The 23,539-nt window shown below is 43.3% G+C and overlaps 2 protein-coding genes across 3 annotated transcripts in view; both read left to right on the forward strand.

Moving 5' to 3' along the window:
* Nucleotides 1-7,711, forward strand: part of cep89 (centrosomal protein 89) — a 58,268-nt gene extending 50,557 nt beyond the window's left edge. Inside the window, exon 18 of the mRNA XM_041935058.1 lies at nt 6,223-7,711. Coding sequence (XP_041790992.1) covers nt 6,223-6,547 — 325 coding nt within the window. The 3' untranslated portion in view covers nt 6,548-7,711. The remainder of the gene's footprint in view (nt 1-6,222) is intronic.
* A 2,924-nt stretch (nt 7,712-10,635) lies between these two features.
* abcc12 (ATP-binding cassette, sub-family C (CFTR/MRP), member 12) lies at nt 10,636-23,539 on the forward strand. 2 transcript variants are annotated; one of them, XM_041957349.1, is made up of 30 exons: nt 10,636-10,686; nt 10,937-11,085; nt 11,234-11,380; nt 11,520-11,667; nt 12,524-12,760; nt 13,284-13,457; nt 13,727-13,874; nt 14,615-14,763; nt 14,904-15,011; nt 15,160-15,390; nt 15,472-15,543; nt 15,738-15,862; nt 16,599-16,671; nt 17,218-17,421; nt 17,757-17,891; nt 18,129-18,225; nt 18,319-18,369; nt 18,676-18,768; nt 18,886-19,031; nt 19,482-19,649; nt 19,766-19,992; nt 20,284-20,421; nt 20,596-20,785; nt 20,870-20,959; nt 21,173-21,362; nt 21,822-21,981; nt 22,108-22,186; nt 22,820-22,933; nt 23,161-23,325; nt 23,407-23,539. In XM_041957349.1, the coding sequence occupies exons 1-30, from the start codon at nt 10,636-10,638 to the stop codon at nt 23,497-23,499; spliced, it is 4,152 nt and encodes a 1,383-aa protein (XP_041813283.1). In that variant the 3' UTR covers nt 23,500-23,539. The 2 variants fall into 2 exon arrangements, with proteins under 2 accessions (XP_041813283.1, XP_041813204.1); XM_041957270.1 differs by having other exon boundaries at nt 18,886-19,011; nt 19,405-19,649.

Below are 23,539 nucleotides of genomic sequence, written 5' to 3' on the forward strand. Positions count from 1 at the left end.
CGCCCACAATCACTTCAAGTTGGTTGGGAGAAAATGAGAAATGTCACGTAGTCAACCAGTTATGACTGTTTTTTGTTTTCAGATTCTGTCATGATAGTCTTCCTGCTACAGTGTGACACCCTTGAAAAGCCTGGCTGGTACTTGAAACAATCTACCACTTCCCGTTTATTCCCCTGTTTGTACGTCTGTTTTTAGCTCGGCCTCTGGGCCTGCTGCCTGCTGCTATCAAATGAAAGCAAGCTAATCAGATTGTTAGAAGATCCTGTCCTGCTGTGCCCTGAGGGCATCTTAATGACAAATCACACACTACCACACTCATCACTTACACCGCTAACCTGGTGGCTTTATGACACCACAAACCGCTGTACTGCTGGCTTTGTGAGACTGCCTTCACCACCAGACGAGCTTTACCAAGCATGCAACCTACCCTCAACCCTGTCAGTCAGCGGAATGCATGTGGGTGAAGCCCCAACTGGCCGCCAGATGATGGGAGTTGGTAAGCTAGTTTACTAGCCACTGCAAAAATGTGAAATAGTCTAGCTGTTGCTACGGTTGCAGTTCTTGTCCTACTTGTGATTTTGGGAAAACCAGGTTTGCCCATTTTCTCAGCTGGAGCATTAGGAGCAGCCAAGCAGCAATCCGGTCGGCCGAAGTCAAACTTCCCACCTCTACACAGAGGAAAAATCTATTTCTGCCTCGTTCTCTTTTCTCTCTGATCCATTGATTTGTATTCTGCCCATGCTACAGCGGCACAGATGCTGATAGGTCGTGATTGCCGCCTGCCTGCTGAGTTCTGTGTATGCTCCAGAGAAGCAGCGCTGCATGAGACTTCCAGGAGCTCAGGAGGGAGTTGGGCCATCAGATGACTTTTTTCCCTTCTAAAAGCAGTCCTGTTGTCCCCACACCCAACCACAAGTACCAGAAAAATCTGCTCCATATGAGCAAAGAGTGTTCTTTATAAAGGCAACTGAAGTCTCTAGTGTATTCACATCTTTACACACAGTTCTCCTTTCAACAGTTAGCTGGCTCAGAGCCTGATTATATAATCCATTTGCGGTACATTGCAGTAGAATTTGTTGTGGGATTGAATGAGCTTAGTATCTTGTGGCAGATGCATTATAATTGTTTGGAATTGACTGACTAAGAATGTACTGAGAGTTATTTGAGTCACTTCAGAATATGTCTTTTGTGTGTGTAATGGGTATGACATATTTGTAGATTCCATTTGTAATTCTTTGAAAATAGTATGTGCTAAGGTTTAGAAACTCGGAGCGAACAGCCCTGGACTATTAAAAGTAGTGCAAACTTTTACATTTAGAAATAGTTTCAGCTGAAATTCTAAAAACGGTAAATTCAGCCTTTGTTCTTTCAGTTTGTGGTTGCTGCAGTTGCTGTTTTCACGCACTGGAAAGTAAGCAGTGTAAATCGCAGACATTATTTTATGCTAATGGTGTACACACTTGGAACCTCATGCATAATTAATGCAGAGGCCCATGAATTCAGATAAACACATTTTCGTAGTACTTAACTGTTATCCGTCGGTTTCCCATCAGGTTCAGGAGTGGGTCTGAGTGCAGTGAGTGAAAGTGAGCACAGAGGCCCAGAGAGGATCGAGGCTCATTCTCTGCTGCCCACAGGGACAAAGTTCAGGACTCAAAAATGCAGACTCTATACACAAGAGTGGTTTCACTAAAGTGTGGTTTATTAACAAAAGACGCTCAGGATATCTCACTACAAAACTAGGAATGCAATCAAAGTACAAACAAAGGGCGCTTAGGTTTTAGACAAACAAAGAAACAAAACTCTCAAAAGACTTTCAATTTTCAAGATAAAGTACAAACAAAAGGTCTTGGCAAAAGGAAACAACTCTCAAACAACTAATAAACACAAAAAGGGTCTCTCGGACTACGCACGTATTTTAACAAGGCAAAACAAGGAATCAAGGATCTTTTCAGAGCTAGGAAGGTCAAGGCTGGTTCACAACGTGGCACAACACAATCTGGCACAGCACAAGGGAGACGTGGACTATATATACATGAGGTAACAAGGAACAGGTGGAAACAATCAGCGCGGGGTAGACAATCATACAGGTGGGAAGGACACTAGGAAGTCAAGGGTCTGAAACGAGAGGAGAATTAGGTTTCACAATAAAACAGGAAGTGCAAGACGAGACATAACGCTAGTGAACAAACACATTAACAGACACCACGAGACATGACATGTTGTGTTACTACTTTGTGTCTACCTTGTTTCTTGGTAGCTGTCATCATGGGTTGGAGGAAAGGCACAGGTGCTGAATTCCTTGTGAGGGTCATGTAGTGACCAAGTCCTTTATAAGTTACACTACCTTAGCAGTAAGAAAACATCTTTTTTTAAAAAATAAAATGAAGCAACCTTTGTTACCTTTCTGTGCCACTTACTCTCCTGCCTCCCTCTTCAAGGTTTATTTGGTGGTTTGAAGCAAGTAGAGGGTGAGGTCTGGCAGTGACGCACAGTTGGAGCACTTTGCTAGCATCAGCACTCAGCTCACATAGATAATCCATAATCTGTTTGTAGAGCTTCAAACAGCACCACGTTTCTAGAAGCCATATATGAACATATTGTATGGAGAAACATCCAGGGCAGAACACCTTTTAAAAAATATGCAGCCCAAAGCAGCTCAAAGTCAAAGATTTATCAGGATATTGATCTCAGAATAGCGAAATTCAATTTAGAAAAGCCAGTGATGAGCAAATGTTCACAAAACTGAATATTACTCAGCCACAGCAGTATCTGTCTGGATCCAGGACTATTACCTTTTCCCTTTGTATTTGTACAGAGATGCTGCACTCCTCCTCAGTAATGAACATAAGCACAAAGGCTTGAAGTGATAATTGCGGACTGATTGTCTGAGGCTGGTGCTTGTGTTGTTCCCTGTGGCTGTCTCACAGCCTGACTTGTCTTATAAACCCCACTTCTCAGAACAACACTGAATAATGTTAGTGTGTGTGTGCTGACGGGGCAAATATGGGGAGGAGGAAGTAGTTCTGTTGCAGAGTGACAGACCAAATCCTGAGACGGCTGCAGCTTACTGAAGCTACAGTTGTAATGTAGATGTACTGGGGCAGTGGAGCTGCTGCTGAGCCTTTCTCTATAGGTCCCAGCTACCCCACCAAAACACACACACACACACACACACACACACACACACACCCAAGCAGTCACGCTCCTGTTGAATTTCTCGTCTCTTATAGCTGCAAGATTTATCTTTGTATTCTGTCAGTGTAGCTTCAAGCAGCAATGATGAGTGTGGTGGTTGCCATGGGTAACGCATGTGTGCATGCTGTTTGGGCTGGAGGTAATTAGCAGATGGCAGAGTTTGTTAGGGTCTTTGCTCGAGGACAACAAGGGACTAAATGTTTTCACTCTGTCACTTAAAGAAGCGTCATTAATTAATCTCAACTTTGATAATATTGAGAGTATTTTTCTCTTTTTTTTCCAGGGTAACAGTGAATGTTCTCAAGATAAATGTGTGGTCTCAGAGGGGCTTCATGACTTGAAATTAAAAACACTGTATTTTCAACCCCATCAGTTTTGCCCTGCCAAAGGTTTTTCAAGAAATAAGCCCTCATACATAAACAACAAAATGAATGGTTTCTCTTCTCTTCAACATGATCCTTTTGACAAGGTTCAATTATTTGTCCAGGGTGATCACTCTAGCTGATCATCAGCTCCGAGGTTAATGTTTGCTTAAATTTAAGCAACTAAAACTACCTGAATAGGTGAGAGAACAGCCGAACTTTTAGTAACTGCTTGGACGGGGTTTCTGAGGTTTTCACAGTAATCTGATTACCTTGTGAATTACAAGTGATGCAGTAGGTATTACGTTGAGGAATCATAGCACATCCTGCTAGCAGAGACTCGGGGACCCCCTGTGAAAGTGAGATGACACGTCTCAAGGAGTTTATCTTATACAAGACATTTGATGCTAACATGGAACTGACCATGTTCACCATCTAAGTTTTATATGTTGACATTTTTCAGTTGAGATTAGCCCAAAGGGCAGCCGAGGCAGACAGGAATATCATTAATGTGACAGATATTTGTTGAGATTATAAAGTATTGGACTAATTAAAATTTTGACGTGATGATGATCAGATGAAAAGTTAAGGCATCACCAAAATCATCACAATTCATCCTGAGATGAATGCGTCCAGAAAACTAGCTGAACTAACATGATCACAATGGTAAACCTGTACCTGCTGCAAATCAGCATGTTAGCATTGTCATGTGTTTCGCAGCCGCTGTAGGGGCTCCTACACACATGGAAAGGAAGGGGAGAGGTGAGGGGTATTCAGCTGGTTGCAGCCTGCAACCTCACCTCTAGATGCCAGTAAATCATACACAGCGGACCTTTAAGACAGAAAAACAGAAGTAAATCCCCTTATCTATGCAAGTGAGCTTGAATCCAGCTGAATTGAGTCACCATTACTCATTATTAACACATATATGAACCCAACTTTACCCTCTTCTAGCTTTGAGTCAGAGGGTGGAGGAACAGTACGCTCATACACAGATTAGTGTGTAGCTTTCTTGTAAGATTGTGATCTATAGCATGTCCTTTCATTTTCAGTGCACATGTACATCATTTGTGCCGTACTGATGTTTCCTCCACTCTAATTAGCGGCTAAGTGAGTCCAGACAGGGCTGCTGATTGCCTCAGTTGCTGACGTGTGAACAGCATATGACAGAGGGAGAGCTTTAATGCATCAGTCATAACAATAACAGCACACACAGGTAGTTACGTGCCGTCTCATTGGAGCTGTCATTATCCCTCCCTTCTCGCTCTGTGTGAAATAGTAGGTTGTTAGTTGATTCATCCAACATGCATCGACCGTACTTGTCGCATAAATGTAATGAGAGGGGAGCACATGACCAGATCACACAGAACAGAATTCTACACACACGCCTGTGAGTTGGATATGGGGGGGGGGGGTAAAGTGGATAAGATGGAATAACTCTAAATGTTTAATTATGTCAATTGACAGGTGATTAACAGGTGATAGTATCATGATTGGGTATGAAAGGAGCATCCTGGAAAGGCTCAGTCGTTCATGAGGATGGAGCAAGGTTCACCACTTTGTGAACACATGATGGTATAAAGGATGTTACTACATGGGCTCAGGAACACTTTGTAAAACTGTTGTACGTAAACACAGTTCATTTGTTAATGATTGAATTGTGTTTTTATTCATGTTTTACACAGTGTCCCAGCTTTTTTGGAATGAATTGTGATACTTCTGAAGTGCATGGCAATAGAAGATATAGTTCTAATACTCTGTTTATAACAATGAGGGTGCATTTTTGGGCTGATGTTTCTGAGGGTATTTGAAAGCATTTTATGCATTTTAAAACAAGATCTCTTTCAATCTTATTGCATACACCCATCTCCTCCATTTTGCTCATGCTTTCATTTTGTAGTGCTACCACTGTGAAATCGAAACAACAGCCATAATCGCAGTCTGATGTTCCTTGCTGCTGTGGGCCTTTCTCCATTTCAATTACAAAATACAATGCCTCAGGCACTACTTTAGAAATAATTGGGAAAGAAGATGCAGCCCAGCGTTTCCGGCTGAGGAGGAGTGAGGCGAGTGCAGTCGTGAGCTGCTCTTGTTCTGCACAATGTAGATAGAAATTTGAAATGGAGCCGTGTGAGCTACCCAGGATGCCACCATTGTCTGCTGTAGTCATTAGTGGCAGCTGCAGGGTAGAAATCAGCAGATATCCTGACGCTGCTTCAAACACATGACACGCTGAAAATGAATCAGCCATTAGTGATGGCTGAGGATGTCAGGCTTTCCACTGTGTGAGAAGGTAGAGATAAACCTTTGGTCAGCCTGATCACTTACTGTGGCCACAGTGACGTATGAATGAGCTTCATGACCGCAGCAATGCCGCATGTCACCGGCTAGTCAACCTCAAAGCACCTTCACTTGTTACGACGCACATGCACACGCTTCAGTCTGCCTCAGTCCGGTCACTGTCTTTATTATGTCATTCTCCTGCATTTCATTTCTTTGCTCCTCATTTGGGTTAAGTTTGTCAGTCTACGTGTAAATTGTGTTATTTTCTTTCTGTCTTTTTTGTGGGATTAGATTTTCAGGCGTTTGTTGTGCATTTTGATTTCCTGCATGTCACCCTTACAACTTGCTCTTGCATTCTCTCCTCTATTTGCTCCTCCAGGGAAGTAGAGGAAGAGTTGGAGGTGGTGTGGCAGGCAGCAACCAGGGAGAACCAGCAGATGAGGGAGACTCTCTTGGACTCAAAGCTCACTGCAGACCTCCATGGTTGGGCTGATTCCTGCAATGCATCCCAAGGCTGGCCTTCTCGGGCTCAGGATGAGGCCGCTACGTCCACCCGGCACCAACCACACAGCTCTATGGCCCTCCTCTTCACCTCTCACCAAAGCCCTGAGCTCCAGAGAAAGGCCATATTCAAATCTGACTCATATAACCAAAACATCTCCGTGGATGAAAAGCATAAACATGGGCTGGATTTCTATTGCTAAAATCCTGGAGCCGTAACCCCTGCTGAGGGTTAGTTACAGTCCTGAATGTGTCAACTTACAGGCGTCTGCCTGACTTTGTTTCACAGATCAAACCTTAAACTTGCACCATGCTTTGTAACAAACTTGTAAGTGTATTTAACTTCATTGTCATCCTGCCTCTCTGGTGGAGGCCAGTATGTACAGGTAAGAGGAGGCAAAGTAATCTGGGTACGTTCACTCTCCTGTGAGGAAAACAAACTAATTATACAGCTCACTTTATAACACTGCTCATTTTTTTAGAGTGTGGCCAAATGTAGCTGACATCAGACTGGGTAGTCAGAAAGACCTCCATTTAAACAATAAAGATTTTTGCCATTAAAAAAATGCATTTGTTTTTTTAAACAAGTCTCAGGGTTTTATAGTTCAGTGGCATCATGTAGCTTTCAGAAGGCTTTTGTGTCCTACAGAACACAGCCAGTGTCGCCATCTGCTGGAAAAATGTGGTAATGGTACTATCATTGTCAAGGAAGCAACATTACAGCGTGCACAACAGGTAGACATGGAAAAGCTACAGGTACACTAAATCTGTGTGTGTGTGTGTGTGTCTGTGTGTGTGCGTGTTAGACACGTTGTTAGGCTATAAATCTGTTTACACAGTTATATTGTGGTGACTTTCCTTCCTTATGGGGACAAAATCCAAAATGTAAATCATTAAATTTCAAGGTGTGGACTAAAGCTGGGGTAAGGGTTATGGTTCTAGTAAGTCTCCAGGAAATGAAAGCAACTCAATGTTATGTAACACAGCTGAGTGTGTGTTTTTGTGTATGTGCATGTGTATGTCATCATGGGGTCACACATAACTTCAGACATCAGTCTCCCACACACTTTATAAAGGTGTTCAACACAGGAAACCAAAGTGACTGTACGTTCAAGAGACAGTGTTGCTGTGTTTTTTAAATTTCTTTGTTTGAAAATAATGAAGAGAAAATAAGAGTAAAAAAGTGTTAAGGCAGAATAAGTGTTTATACACAAAGAGGTGCACATATATTTATACATGACTGGCTCCATTTTCATATTGTTATTACATTTGTTAACCTTCACATTATATTTTAGATTATGGCTGAATTTGTAAATTAATTTTGACTTGCACTTAAATCTGCTGCAGCACAGTGGTGTAGTGACTTTTTCACCGCTGTGCAAATAATAAAGAAGACTTTTCCTTGGCCTTAAGCCTCATTTGATTTTCTTTTTCACTGAATTGGACAGTAGTTTTTATTGGAATAATCGGTATAATTGTTTTTACACCATTTTAGTAGTTAAACCAGTGGGGTTTTATTGTTTGGACTACTTCCTGTCGATACAAACATAACAATAACCATTCACCAACAATGCATCATGACATGTAACTCGATTTTTCTGTGACTGAAACACATCACCTCTTTAATGCTTTAATGCAGCACCACAGTCTGAAACCACATGCAGAGTACTGTCAGCAACACCAGCTGTTTGATCCATATCATGGGTTGTGGAGTGTCATGACTGCGTGGCATAGTTGGTGCGGGCGTGCTTGCGATAGTTAAATATGTGGATCCCGAGCATCACTTTGAAACATGCTTAACTGGATGAGCTGCTGTGGAGCTGCCAACAAAGTAAAACTGTCCCAGAGTCAGTTTGTGTGGAAAACCTGACTTGGAAACTGAGTGACAGCAGGGGTCTGTGTGATGTGACCTTCATGGTGGACATCACCAAGAACCTCTCAGAACTGAACCTCTCAGAGCTGAGCCTCAAGCTCCAGCAGCTTCTCCGCTCTCTGCTTTCTGTGGCAGTGCAGCTGGAAAAAGGGACACCGCTGCTATGAAATCTGAATATGCGAGTAAAAACTCCCTCAGGCTTTTGGTGAGAGGTTTCAGGACATGAAAAGTAAACAAAAGGAACTGATGTTCAGTTCCTTTTGTTTACTTTTTTGCTACGTCATTTAACGTGGAACCGACAGCCTGCAACATGAAATCATTGAGGTGAAAAGCAACAAGCGACTGCTGTGAGCAGCTCTTTTCAAAACCGACTTTTGCACTAGACTCAGCTCTGCTCAAGACTGACTGACAAAAACCTGGAAAACCAGCTGCAATCAGCATCATCACCACCACCATCATCATCATCATCATCACGACCATCTGACAGCGGACGCCTCGCCAAAGAGAAGCAGTTCCAGCCATCACAGAGGTGAGTGTGATATCTGTGTTCAATAACTTAGAATGGCTAGGGGTGCAGCCAAGGGGGGCTGCGGGGGCCCAGGCCACCCTGATAGGTAGATGGACTAGCCCCAAGTTTACAAGTGGTGGACGGTTGGAAATTGTCAAGTTATTAGCTGTCTGTAACGTAGCATTAGATTCTCCCTGCCAAGTAAAACACCCAGATCCAGCGGGTTTGTCCAGTCCAGGATGGACAGGTGAGTTACTGATCTGCATCAGCTGATTGTCACCTTGTCACCAGCCACGTGCCTGCACAGCTGCTTGTGATATAACTCCCTCCTCAGCAGTGATGAGAAGGCCGTTTCTTTAAAACAGCTTGAGCGAATTCCACAAGCTCTCTTAGCTTCTTCTAAGAAATGAACAAAGAAACAGAGCCATCATGAACATGCTCCTCACACCCCCCAACAGCCTGACGCTGAAGTCTGGCTCACTCTTCGGCTCCGTGGCAGTGTGCTTTGTGCTGCTGGGTTAGCTTTGTCTAGATCGGTTCTATGAACATTGTTTGTATGTGTTTTGATCAATTAACAATTAGGACTCCAGGACTCCCCCTCCACTTTTTCTCCTTCAGTCTCACGCACTGTGACTGATTTTAATTGGCGATTCGGCATGCTGTCCTCCAGGAGTGAGGAGGGACACTCACCTCTGAACAGGTCAACCTTTGATCTCTATAAATACGACACAGAGTAAAATGCTGCCGCAGTCCCAGCTTTGGATCGACTATTAACAAGGTGCAGCGTGTCTGTCCTGTCCTCCACACAGAGGTATTGTTTCTCTTTGCTACTTCACAGATTAAGTTTTACTCAGTTTATTATATATATATATATATATATATATATATATATATATATATATATATATATATATATATTTTTATCAGTTTCAGTTGTTAACTTTGTTATTGTAGTCTCTTTACATGTATTTTAGTTCAGCTAAATGCATTTTGGCTCAGTTTAATTAAGTTCAGTTTCACTTAGTTTCATCAGTTTTCAGGAATGTTTTATTGTTTTATGGGCTCAATCATGAGATTTTGTTTGCTCTCATTCAACTTTACTGAAACAAACATTGTTTGCCTGAAGATAAAATGTTTTGGGACGACTGAGGCGTAAAGTTAGAGAATGTTCAAAGAGGAAATTTTGTTCTAAAAACAAAGCTCTGCTCTACTCCTCACTGCTGGGACCCTTTGAGCTTTAAGTGGAAGTAAGTTCCTTGTTGTGGTGTTTAGACTTTTGACAGAGGTGCGGTGTCCTTGCAGCCCTGCAGGTCCCTGTTGTTTGTCCCTGATTGTGCTGGTTCTGCAGTTGATGGTAATTTCTTAATTATTGTTAGACCTATCCTCTTAATCCATCACCGCACATGCACATGTGGACATCAGACTTATTCCATCTGTTTTGCACATGAAGGTGTAAAGCGTTGCCTTTTTAGCTCTTTGTGAATTTTGCTATGTGGCGACAAAGGTTACATGGACGAGGAGTCTTGAGGAATGTGCTTTTAATTTGACTGAGCGGTGAGAACTTTGACACACTGGAGGTGAGAGACGGATGACTGGAGGATCCTGTACTGTAATTCATTGACGCTTTATTTCAGATGTTGTTTAGAAGCATGACAGAATTCAGAGGTCAGGCACACCCAGTATAATTACTCAGATTCAGCCTGAACAGGCCTTTTGTTGTCATCTGTTCTGTGACATACGTGACTGTTTTGAACGATTCCCATCCTGGTTCCAGTATTCTCTCTGAGCCTTGGGTATACTTGCTCGAAATCAATGCACTCTTACTTTTTACAGCTGTTGTCTGTAAGCTTTTTTGTGTGAGGCTGAAATTGAAAGAGTGACTTCATATGTTGCCCACCGTACAGGACAAAATGAAGACGGACTACTCTTTGGAGAAGAGCGCTACACGAAGAGTCTCCTTTGTAAGTACAGAACAAACATCAGCTTCCACCAGAAGCCTCCTGACCCCTTCACATGTCGCTTTCACTGCCTGACATCTTTTCCTCGCCCATTGTTTCTGCCGCATCCTGTGTTTGTGTTGTGGATCTGTTTGATCCAATGTTTTTAGACTCTTGAGCTGGAATACTGAAAATCTGTTCTCTGCTCTCCTTTCTCTGTTCCCCTCCTTTCTGTCTGATACTTTCATGTCTCTTTGCATCTATGACTCTGAAGGAGAATGGCTGCAGATTTCGTGCTGGATCTATGGCCTCCAACGTAGAAGATACTGATTTGGAAAACAGCAAAAAAGCCAAATCTTCCCTGTTCGGAAAATACCACCAGAGCATTCAGACCCTCAAACCCTTCCGCTGCTCCTCATCACAGTCAGTGTTGCTGGTGACATGCTCAGTCTGTTTTGATGCACTTGCAGTAAATATCATTTGATAAATAATTTGCAGGTAACTTGTTTCCAGACAAATACAGGCCTTCGCCCATTGCAGAGCTTATATTGGGTGTTATTTCCATGTCTAGTTCCCACCCTGTGGACAATGCAGGCTTCCTGTCCTTTACAACCTTTGCCTGGATGACCCCCATGATGTGGAGCATGTTCAGGGATAAGCTGGACATGAACTCTCTCAGCCTGTCTCCTTTGGACGCAGCTGACACCAGCGGAAACAGGTCTGACGCTCCTCTTGCTGATTCTGTGCTGTAAAATGCTCTGAAGCTATGAAAAATGTGCACTGCATGAGCGTTTTCATGTTTTCACTTCGGTGTTGAATTCACGAGGCTAACAGTGTTGCCTCGGGTTGCTGTGCAGGCTCCACAGACTCTGGGAGGAAGAAGTGGCGAAGGTGGGCCTGGAGAAGGCCTCTTTGGTCCGAGTCATCCTTCGCTTTCAAAGGACCAGGCTGATTTTTTCCGTCATTATTGGTATCCTCTCCATGATGGCAGCATTTCTCGGCCCGGTAAGCTTCCTCTATTTGCCCGATCAGTCTGTCCTAATATCGTTTCCTCCTAAATGTGCTGGGAGAAGCATCCAAAGTATAAAAGGTAAAGGGCCAATCACAGGATAAATGTGAGGGGTCGTGAGATGATTAATGGGGAACTAAAGAGAAAACTCAAAAGGAAGTTCTGCTGCACGAATCTGTATTCATGCTCTTTTTTTGATCCCTCTGAGTCTAACACATATATTTAACTGAAGCTGTCTGAGAAGTTTAGAGGGGAAAAGTCACTGTGGTTCACGTGCTGACAGCTCATAGACATCTGAAGGAAACCACTGGTTTTATTTTTACAAATGCTCTGTTTTTTATTGGCTTATTGTAAGATTTTGGGGTAAAGTGAAGGAGATAAAGAGCATAAAAGTCAAGTAAAGTGCAACTACCCCAACAATGTAGTCAAACGAAGAAGGAATCAGTCCCTCTTTGCTAATGTGTAACCTCCTTCTTCACAGTGCGATTACACATTAGCAAGTCAGATTTTTAAAGTTAACTGCTATATATAGAAAAACGTAATAATTAATCAGCAAGAAGAACATTCAGTAAAATTAATTGTCCTCTGTGAAGTCTTTTCTCACTTTCGTCCCTTTTGAAAGAACTCATTTCTAAGCGTTTTTTCCTGCGTGCACTTACATGTCATAAATGGTGAATTTACAGTTTTTCACAGCATGCTCAGTATTACGACTCATGTCTTTATGGGAAGTGTCACAAAGATTTTGTGACTGATAAACCTTTGCAAAGGACTGAGAAGAAATGTATGTGATTTCTTAATGGCAGAAGAACACAGATGCTGTTTAATGCTCATAAACCTCTCTGCTCCTCTCAGGCTGTTCTGGTGTATCAGATCCTAAACTATGTGGATGACCCCGGGGCGTCCTCGGTGTCCCATGGTGTCGGTCTGGCCTTCGGTTTGTTCACCACGGAGTTCAGCAAAGCCTTCCTAATATCGCTGTTGTGGGCGATAAACCTGCGCACTGCGGTCAGGCTGAAGGGCGCCTTCTCCTCAGCGGCCTTTCAGAAAGTGATCTCTCTGCGGGTGCACAGCGGCATTTCAATGGGAGAGGTAAAGACTGGGTCTCGTACTGTACAGAAGGGTTAATGCTGATTTAAGGCTGTGTAACACGTCTTAATTTACGCCCGTCCATGATTGCACCAGGAGTCTGAAAGGTTAAAAGGGGCCGAGTTGAGACACAGTTGAGAGCAGTGGCATAAAATGGGAATTATTAATGTGGAGGTTTTCTCTCTGTGTCTGTATGAAAGTGTGTTAGATTACATGAGCATCAAGTTTTTACCCACTTTATGATCATGTTGGTTGTTAAAACTGAGACCAAAGAAATGTTTTTAGACCGTATGCTGAGTTTTTCTGCATAATGTGCTTCTTGAATACAGCATTCAGGCAAAAATGTTGTTTTTACATATATATATATATATATATATATATATATATATGGGAGTAGTAATAATAGTACTACTACAAGTATTAGTACCTTGTACATACCAAACCTCAGTTGAGGCCTTGGAAATGCAATCTTGGCAAATCTGAAACCCAGTCTTTCTCTTGCCCTCCCCCTCTCTCTCCCCTCCAGATGATTAATGTTTTGACCAATGATGGCCACAGGTTATTTGAGGCGGTCCTGTTTGGGAGCTTTTTGCTGTCTGCACCGGTCCTCTTGATTGTGTGTATCATCTACAGCAACTTTGTTCTGGGCTACACAGCAATGACTGGAGTCGGCACCTACCTCGTCTTCGTCCCCGTGCAGGTGCAGTTCGCACATAGACGTATTTTCAAAAGCAATATCGCAGCAAGGAACATTTTGAATTATTCAGAATGGTCCCATAGAGCTTTGTGGTTATCAGTCATCTATGTCTGAGTATATTTGTCTGCAGTTTGATTAGCTGCTGGCAGTTTTTAAAGCTCTCCATGTTACATACAGGGTATTTTCCTGCACTGATGTAGCCACTAGGCGATATGTGCTCTTTTGCTACTTTCCATTGCCACTAATCTTGATATTGTTTTCTCTGCTCTCAGTTTTTCTTAGCCAAGCTCATTAACAAATTCAGATGGAAAGCCATAGTGATAACAGACAGCCGTGTGCGCACAATGAATGAGATTCTCAGCAGCATCAAACTTATCAAGATGTACGCCTGGGAGGACTCCTTTGAGAAGAAGATTGCAAGTATGAAGTTAGCCGGCTGCATGGTGCCTCTTCCTCTTCTTCACGTTCCTGTTTTTTGATTTCTCTTTGATTTTCTCTCTCTCTTTCTCTCGATGCTCTCCCCTTGGTGTAAACACAAAACCAATTTTGCAAGATGCATACAGGCATGTTTCATGGACCAAAGGTTGGGATTTGTTGAAGGGAAAACAACTTGTTTTCATTATGTTTTGACACAAAATTGGGTCAGTGGGCTCATAGTCCAGTGGTACACGTTCTCTCTATGCGCAGCAATGTGTTGCAGGGCATGTAGCTTCATGTCTGATCACCTTGTTTACATTTTTGAAAGTGTCCTTGTTTAACTTGAAGTTGCTGCAATCCCACACGGTTGTTTGCACACAGTTTTAGAAATCTCCATTTAAAAAATCATTTTTGTCGTTTTCTAGCGGATATCACTTTTGTTTTTTTGTGTGCTCATAAACTTCAGGAGTGACTCCAGACAGCTTTGCACATTAAATGTGACCCTGGATGGTCAGCTGTCGACACTCCTATTTAACTGCTTTTAAGAGAAATGATATATGATAAATATTTCCACAGTGTCAATGCGGTCTTTTAGGTGTTTTTGGAGAGTCAAATGACTTGGTTGCTTCAGTGAAGGTGCTCAGCGGATGACTGTGGACTGCACTGTGGTTGCAGTGGGCAGCTCCAGCAGGAGAAGCAAAGGTAAACTCCTCTTCTAATATGTGACGCCGTCTCTCTCGCAGGCTTGAGGAAGACTGAGGCGAAAGAACTGCGGCGGGTCAGTTATGTCCAGAATTTGAACACCAGCATCACCAGCATCATCCCCACCATTGCCACGGTTATCACCTTCGTCGTTCACACTCTGCTGGGCTTGAGTCTCAACACGTCTGATGTGAGTACCACAGCCGTGCAGCACATACAGCTCTGTAGTCACCATGCCTGCTGTGTGACATGTGTGCTGAAAAAGGGACATGTGACCCTGGTACTGTTGTATGTAGTGAGGTAGTGAGCATCCCTCTTTGTTATGACCAGGCCTTTACCACCATTGCCATCTTCAACTCCATGAGGTTCTTCCTGGCTCTGATGCCCCTGTCTGTGAAGGCCCTGGCTGAGGCTCTTGTGTCACTATCTCGCCTGAGGGTAAACTCTTCTCCTTGTATTTTTACTTTATGGTAGCAATCACTGGCATTTTCTTCTGTCTCTGTTCGTGTGCAGGGTTTTTATCGCCGTTGTAGATCTCACTTGCAGTTAAAAATTCAGAAATCCTTACAAAATGCTGCTATTTCAGAAAATACTGGTGATCCAGAATCCAGAGCCCTACCTGACACAGAAGACTGACAGTGAGTTGGCCATAGTGATGAAAAACGCAACGCTGTCCTGGACCAAACCAGAGAGCCAGACACAATCACCGGCCAGCACAGCCAATGGGATGAACGGACACAAAGGGGACGACATGTGCCAGAAAGAGGAGACTGAAGCTTTGCCAACCCTGAGAAACATCTCCTTCACTCTGCCTAAGGTGTGCTTTACTGCAGTACGGCTAAACGACTCGACAAGATAGTGTTGAAGTTAAACATACACTCTGTGTTATTTCCTGCAGGGCAAGCTGCTTGGTGTCTGTGGGAATGTGGGGAGTGGGAAGACGTCACTGATTTCCAGCATTTTGGAACAGGTTGGCCCCTCTTCTCTCTTTAACCACGTGTGCAAGCCTCTCACATTATGTTTGCCATCTGCAGGGGCTGCTCCCTCATGATAATGTTTTTTTTGTTTTGTTTTTTGTAGAATGATGTTATCTCTTAACCAGATTTAACTGATGCCCTGTAACACACAGCACTTCTCAAGGCTGTCGGATTGTTTTCGTTTCAGATGCACCTCCTGCAGGGTTCCATCACAGCTGATGGGACATTTGCCTACGTTTCCCAGCTGGCCTGGATATTTCATGGAACCGTTAAAGAAAACATCCTGATGGGGGAACCATTTGATGAGGACAAGTAATTAGTCACATAAATGATTATCATCAGTAACTGCAGAGAGATGTCACCTCTGAACACAGAAACTAGAAGATGTATTATTAACTAAGGGGATACTCTATGTGATGTTAATATGTTACCACTGTTTCTTTTTATTGCAGTGACACAGGGCTTCAAAACCAGGCTTGAACAGGTTTTAGTTGTGAAGATATCTCACGTGACAAATGTTTAACTAGGAGAAAGTTACTCTTATCTGCTCATCAAATAAGAGGAGAGGTCCACTCTGTTATCTGACAGGTTCATAGATGCCTGTCTACGCTGTTAGAGATAAAGAGAAGCCATACTGCTGACCTGTGTGCAGTGTTTGGATGACTCACGTCATCAGCTGGCATTTACAACTGTGGTCAGGCCAAATACTGTGAGAGAGCTGAACATACACTAGACCCACACACTGCTTCATGGACAAATGCTGCATTTCTGAACCTGAGCAAAACAATTTAAAGCATTGTTTGGATGTTTATTCTAATTAGGCAGCAAATAATAATAAGATAAGTAATAAGTATGGAACAAATTGCTGCATTTGCTGAGAGCAGAATCGTGTTTTTCAATATCTCTTGACAAACATTGCTCCAAAATTATACATCACATATTTTGTTGTCAAGTAAACTGAATTCAGTGAACAAACATGTCTTCAAAATGGCTCTGTTGAAACACCATTCATGGTGCTGTCCCCTGAATTCATTGTCTTGCTCCACAGATACAACCGAGTTGTGGATGTCTGTAGCCTCAGACCTGACCTGACAGTCCTCCCATACGGTGATCAGACGGAGGTCGGAGCTCTCTGCTGCACTCTCACCTCTCTGAATGCTTTTTTGTTTTTTTTGTTTTTGTTTTTTATGCTTCTTAATGATTTCTTACGAGTGTAGTGTAACTATGAACACTGACGCCCTCTGATGTGTGGTGAGGAGCCATTACTTGGAACAATCATTGGTTCACTTTGTTTGCTTTCTTCCTTTCTTCAAGTTCATTTTAACATTGGATGTTAATTACAGCCAATTGACTAAGCAAATTATGTAACACTGAAACACAATGTTCTACTCTTCCATGAAAGTGAATATGAATATTACATGTTTAGAGAGACAGAACAAACATCTAAGGACAGTACTGCATGACACCAGTCATAAATTGGTCTTTCTGATGCTTCTGAGTGTATTTGAAACTCTAAATGCATTTGTTGTTGTGTTTTGTTTTTTTTTTTTTGGAAAGATGTGCTCTACCTTTATCTGTCCTACATTGCTGTAAATGAGTAGAAGTTGATTTGAAATGTGGACCCTGTGGTCAGTGTTCTCAGTAGCTTTCTGCTGTTCGGTTGGCAGATTGGAGAGCGGGGGCTGAATCTGTCAGGGGGGCAGAAGCAGAGAATCAGCCTTGCCAGAGCCGTCTACTCCAATAAGGACATCTTCCTCCTCGACGATCCGCTATCCGCTGTCGACGCCCACGTGGGAAAACACATTTTTGAAGAATGCATTAAGAAGGAGCTCCGGGGAAAATCGATCATACTGGTTACACACCAGCTGCAGGTGAGGAGATGGACAGTTTGATTGTTTATTACATTAATCAAAACTGACCTTTATCACATTCAACAAACTCCTTTATGCTTGTTGTACGAGTTTTAGCACTCATAATAACACATTCATTTACATTAGAATACCTGTCCCATCGTATTGTGGTAGTGAGTGCCACTAGTGTTATCTTAATCATTAATTGTGAGCAGCTCCCTCTAATTACGAGCATGTGCCAAATGCCATTAATGTTTGTGGACATGTGACTGTTGTTTAGACTGTGCTGGGTAGACCTCTGGCCACAGTGCTGGGATACTTGTGTTGACACGGTTGTGCTCACGTGTGTCTGTCAGTATCTGGAGTTCTGTGATGACATTTTGGTCATGGAGGACGGCCAAGTGCTGGAGGCCGGAGATCACCAGGACCTGATCAAAGCCGAAGGACGCTACGCTCAGCTCATCAGCAACTACCAGTTAGAACAGTCCAAAGTAAAACAAAACAAAACACTACAGTACAAAACTCACATGTGCTGCTGCTATTCTCACCATGTGTCAATGCTGTTTTACTAGCTCAAAAACTATATAAAAAATGTTTGTCTCATCATTTCAGTTATATAGGCGGAGGAACATATCTTCAGCAAGGACACAAGTTAATGGTTTATCATCTGTCGTGAAAGTGAGTTTCTGTGTCAGCGGTATCACTGTGTTTTTGCTCACCATTTACAGGCTCAGACAGAGGAGGATGAGGCGTTATCCCAAGACACCGCCCAGCTGAAGGAGGTTGAGCTAAAAGATCCCACAGACATCGGCATAGTGAACCCAGGTATGGAAACCGGGTAAAAAAGGTTTGTTTGTAATGATCCATATATATGTCACTTTATTTATATTTCTCCCCACTGTTTGTGCTTCCTTTCAGCATTTGACATTTCAGATGAAAAGAATGATCAAACGACAGCCGACCAAATATGTAAGTCTGAAAAAGTCATTCAGCTGTAATCCTGGTGCTCGTACAGGGTCCGCCAGTTCAGCTGCAATTTATCCAGCTTCTGCAAGGAGGTCAGGCTCATGTGGTTTCATTTTCATGTGGGAACCTAAAAGCCGAAGCTAAGCAGCCAGTATGCCTCAGCACAAGTGACTGTTAGATGGCTGAACTGCTCCAGAAACCCCCCACCACCACACCCTTTCCACAATGGAAGTGGGGAGGGGCTGTGTCCGACAATTTATTTCATTTTCCGTCGTGAAAACGAAACAAAATTCTTTTCCTCCCCTTCAGCTACTGTCAGTGATCAGCTGGTCAGTCAGGAGGCCTCCACAGAAGGTGCCGTCTCCTGGAGAGTCTACCAGCAGTACTGCAAAGCAGCTGGAGGTCTGATGTAGCACACACACACATGCATGCATGCATGGGCACGATTCTATGCTATAATACACAATTCACACGTGCCCAGCCTGGCTGATGATGTTTGGTGTGACTGTGTTGCTGCAGGTTATTTCATCACCTTCCTCACCATCTTGAACATCGTCCTGATGATTGGATCCACAGCCTTCAGCAACTGGTGGCTCAGCTTCTGGCTCGGGAATGGTAATGGGGTGAGAACCTTCTCTGTCTCCTGTCTTATATCTGCAGAGGGAGCGGGTCCTCTTCCACGGAGTCCGTCATATTGCACCGCCATGTTTCTACAGTAGCCCAGAATGGACAGCGCCTTTCACGTTTGACACATTTTTAGCAGCCAGGCAGAATGAAGCGAGGGGTGTTCGGTCGGTTGCAATCTGCGACCTCGCCATTAGATGCCACTAAATCCTACACACTGGAGCTTCACCTAAACCTAATCAAAAACCCATGTCTTCGCCCTAAAAAATCATGATTTACATTATATGAACCCCCAAAATGTGGCTGAATAAACAGATTTATATCTCCACAACATGAGTGACACACGTTCCACACACATCACCAGCCCTGGCTGAAATGTGAATGTGTTCTCAGTGAACATTTCTCTGCACACAGTTGGTGTTGCCACTGCACTATATGGTGATATTTACAACTGCATAAAAAAAAATTTCTCTCTTTCTTTCCCCCAAAAGACCTCAAGCCATGGTAACGTCACAGAAAACCCTGACCTGCACTTCTACCAATTCATTTATGGCATAATGGCTGTCGTCATGGTGATACTTGCCGTCATCAAATGCTTCGTCTACACCGGGGTCACCTTGAAAGCCGCCTGCAGATTCCACGACCGCATGTTTAAGAATGTAATGTGAAATGGCTGAACCCCAGGCTTCTATACGGCATCAGACATTCACGCTTTGCACTTTACTGTAGCCGCCAATGAGCCGCTGATTGTGAAGCTTTCGCTTTCCTTTCCCAGATTATCGCCAGTCCCATGAGTTTCTTCGACACGACGCCAACTGGCCGCATTCTCAACCGTTTCTCCAAAGACCAAGAGGAGGTGGACAGTGTGCTCCCCCTCCACATGGACCCTTTCTTGCAGTTTTGCCTGATGGTCACCTGCACCATCATCATCATCTCGGCTGTCTTCCCCGCCATGCTGATCGCTGTGGTTGTTATGGGATCTTTGTTCACCCTCATTCTCTTGTGAGTTACCACAACTCAAGTATAAATGTGATAAAATAGATTTCAACAGTGACTGTTGGAAAAGAGGATTGGAGCATTTCGTGATCGGGTATCATTAGCAATTGTATTGATTACACAAAGTATAATCAGTACAACTGATTGACAATCAATACAGTGAATGTAGTAATATTCATGGAATAAGATTTAGATTTACATTGAAATTGATGCATGTCTCAGATTTTAAGATGTGTCACAATTTGCATGAATCTAATAATATATGAGTTCTTAAGTACACCGAATATTCCTCTGCAGTATATTTCAGAGGAGTGTCCGTCAGATGAAAAGGATGGAGAACATCAGTCGCTCTCCTTGCATCTCCCTCACCACCTCTACGCTGCAGGGCCTCAGCACCATCCATGCATACAACATAAGAGACAGCCACATAAAACTGTGAGAAATGTTCAATGTTTTTCCTGTTTGTTCGCTGACCTTTCAGGCGTGCTTACAGTGTATGCTCTCTGTCAGCTCTTCTCTGCTTTACATTCATGCAAGCAGCAGGTGGTGTTGTAGTCGCAGTGACCGGCGGTATTGTTCACAAAGCCTGGCCTGTGCTTTGTCATGTAGGTTCAAGTCGCTGAACGACATCAACTCCAACCACTATTTACTGTTTCACTCTGGCACACGTTGGCTCTCCTTCTGGCTGGACTTCATGGCGTCGACCATGACCTTGTTGGTGGCTCTGTTCGTAGTGCTCAGCGACGACTCAGTCATCGACCCGGCTTCGAAAGGCCTGGCCATGTCCTACACCATACAGGTAACTGTGGACAGCGAATGAATGAGCAGCTGGTTTTTATTTGTAAAGACGTGTGTTTACAGACTGTGTTTACATGTTGTCCAGTTGACAGGCATGCTTCAGTACGTAGTGAGGCAGTCGACGGAGGTGGAGGCGAGGTTCAACTCGGTGGAGCGACTGCAGGAATACATCCAGGTCAGACTCTAGACTTCTCTGCCTCAGAAAAATAATGAGGTTGCCTGGCTACTACCATCAATCCATCCAACTATTGCAGTCTTCTTGAGACTGTCCATTAAACTACTCAAGAAGAGCACCTGATAAGGAGGCCAAAGTCCTTCACTCTGCAGTTAATTACCATGTGACACCGCTCCCATCCACTCACTCAAAGCAGTTATTTATTGTGTGCAGGATTGTAAGTCTGAGGCTCCCAGACACATCAAGGAGGCTCAAATCCCAGAGGACTGGCCAAAGAGCGGCGCCATCACCTTCCACGACTACAAGATGAGGTACAGGGAGAACACACCCATTGTCCTGAACGGGCTCAATTTCGACATCCAACCTGGAGAGAAGCTTGGCATCGTGGGAAGGACCGGCTCTGGTAAGACCCTGACTCAGGTACAGGTGGGGTTTAGTGTAAATGGGCAGTTTCAGAAAATGTCAAGTTAATTTAGACATTTTAGAATGATTAATTGGTTAAGTCAAGATCCTAAACAGTCCTCAAAGAACACATTTTTACATAGCTTTGATATATGGTGACAACAGTTGCAGTGTCCTTTTCAACTACAGAGTGGCCAGGATTAGTTGAATATGTCATATTACATAATAAACATATGTGGAGTGCTGTAAATCACTCAACCTATACTCTATATTGATCATGTCTTATACAATGCAAATGTTGGGAACCCTGGTTTGCAGCAATATCCCCAGGTTTAAATGTGTAAATCAAGAAATGACAAGCTATTATTTTAAGGCATGCCTGTAGGGTGCTGGGGGAGGCCCCACCTCTGCAAACCATAAGGTTTACTATTCTTAGGTACTCTATGCTTTGCATGTGCAGGGAAGTCCTCTTTAGGCATGGCTCTGTTCAGGATGGTGGAGCCGGCAGGAGGAACCATCATGATAGACGGGGTGGACATTATGGGCATTGGTCTGCAGGATCTGCGCAGCAAATTGTCAATCATCCCCCAGGATCCTGTGCTATTTATTGGCACTGTCAGGTAACCCAAGCTAAACCCCTAATTCCACAGAGCATAATACTAAACATAATACACACGTGCGCTTCTCTCCCTGTGTCGGGTTAGACACAGTTAACCAAATGTGATAACGTGTGTGTTTGCTTTTAGGTACAACCTGGACCCATTCAATAACCACACTGATCAGGACATCTGGGTGGCACTGGACAAGACCTACATGAAGGACTCAGTATGTCAGCAGTACAATTTGAAGCACCGCTCATTTGTTACTAGTTTTCATGATACTTTTCCCACAAATTTTGACCACTGACTTTGCAATCATGTCAGCACAGTGCATCACATGATGACAACTGTTTATGATGCATATCTTGAATTGTAATGTTATCTGAAACCTTGAAATGGAAGTTGCAGCAGTGGTGTAGGATGTAGAAGCTGTCTTAGTGGTGCAGCAGTGCCACTGAACCCTTATTTTCAAATGCAATAATAACTGTAGCAGTGGTGGAGGAAATCCTTTACGGAAGTATTATCAGCTTCATGTACTTAAAGTATCAAAGTAAAAGTACTGGAAGCAGAAAAATGCACCAAGTGAGTGTCACTCAATTACATTATCAGATTAATATTGCTGGTACATTATGTGTAAGTGGCATTTTATGGTGCTAATTAGTTGAGGTGGAGCTAGTTTGAACTATTTTACAGACTGTTGGGTTGTCAAATCTAGAACCACCCATCATATTTTCATTAACTCATATTCCTTTGAAAAGTAGCCAGTTATTATAGATCCCAAAATTACAGCAGAAATTGGGGGAAGGAGAAACATACAATTACTGTAACATAGTGTGAGACATTACATTTGTTTTGTCAGATCTCCAGACTGGAGGGGAAACTACAGGCGCCCGTGCTGGAGAACGGCGAGAATTTCTCTGTAGGAGAGAGACAACTGATATGTATGGCGAGAGCGCTGCTCCGCAACTCAAAGGTCTGTACATGTGTCCACCACGTCTGATTTAAGTTGTCACGACTACCTGCCACATATTGATGTGTTGTAACACCAATCAAAGTAACTGCAGTATCTTTGGCCAGCATGATTGCTTTTATACATCACTATTTTTTCTGTTAACCCTTTCTACCCAATGTCACCTTACCTCTCCCCCTTTCCAGCCAATGTCTTCGTCTACACTAACTGTCCCTCCTGTTGGTTAACAGATCATTCTTTTGGACGAGGCGACGGCATCCATCGACGCAGAGACGGACGCTTTGATCCAGAACACCATCAAAGAAGCCTTCCAGGAGTGCACCATGCTCACCATCGCCCATCGTATCAACACCGTGTTGTACGCAGATCGTATTCTGGTCATGGACAAAGGAGAGGTAAGAAACAAATGCAAATATGCAAAGATAAAGTGTGTGTGATGCTAAACCCAGACTTACAGTAAGTGTTATGTCTGACAGGCTGTAGAGTTGGACAGTCCAGATGTGCTGAAGCAAAGACCAGACTCTCTGTTCTCCTCACTCCTGACTGCTACCAACACCGTGAAGACCTGAACCTCAGAGGCCCTGCGACACCTCAGCACCAATAAACAGC

Source organism: Chelmon rostratus, chromosome 1 (assembly GCF_017976325.1).
Source record: "Chelmon rostratus isolate fCheRos1 chromosome 1, fCheRos1.pri, whole genome shotgun sequence".
NCBI lineage: Eukaryota > Metazoa > Chordata > Actinopteri > Chaetodontiformes > Chaetodontidae > Chelmon > Chelmon rostratus.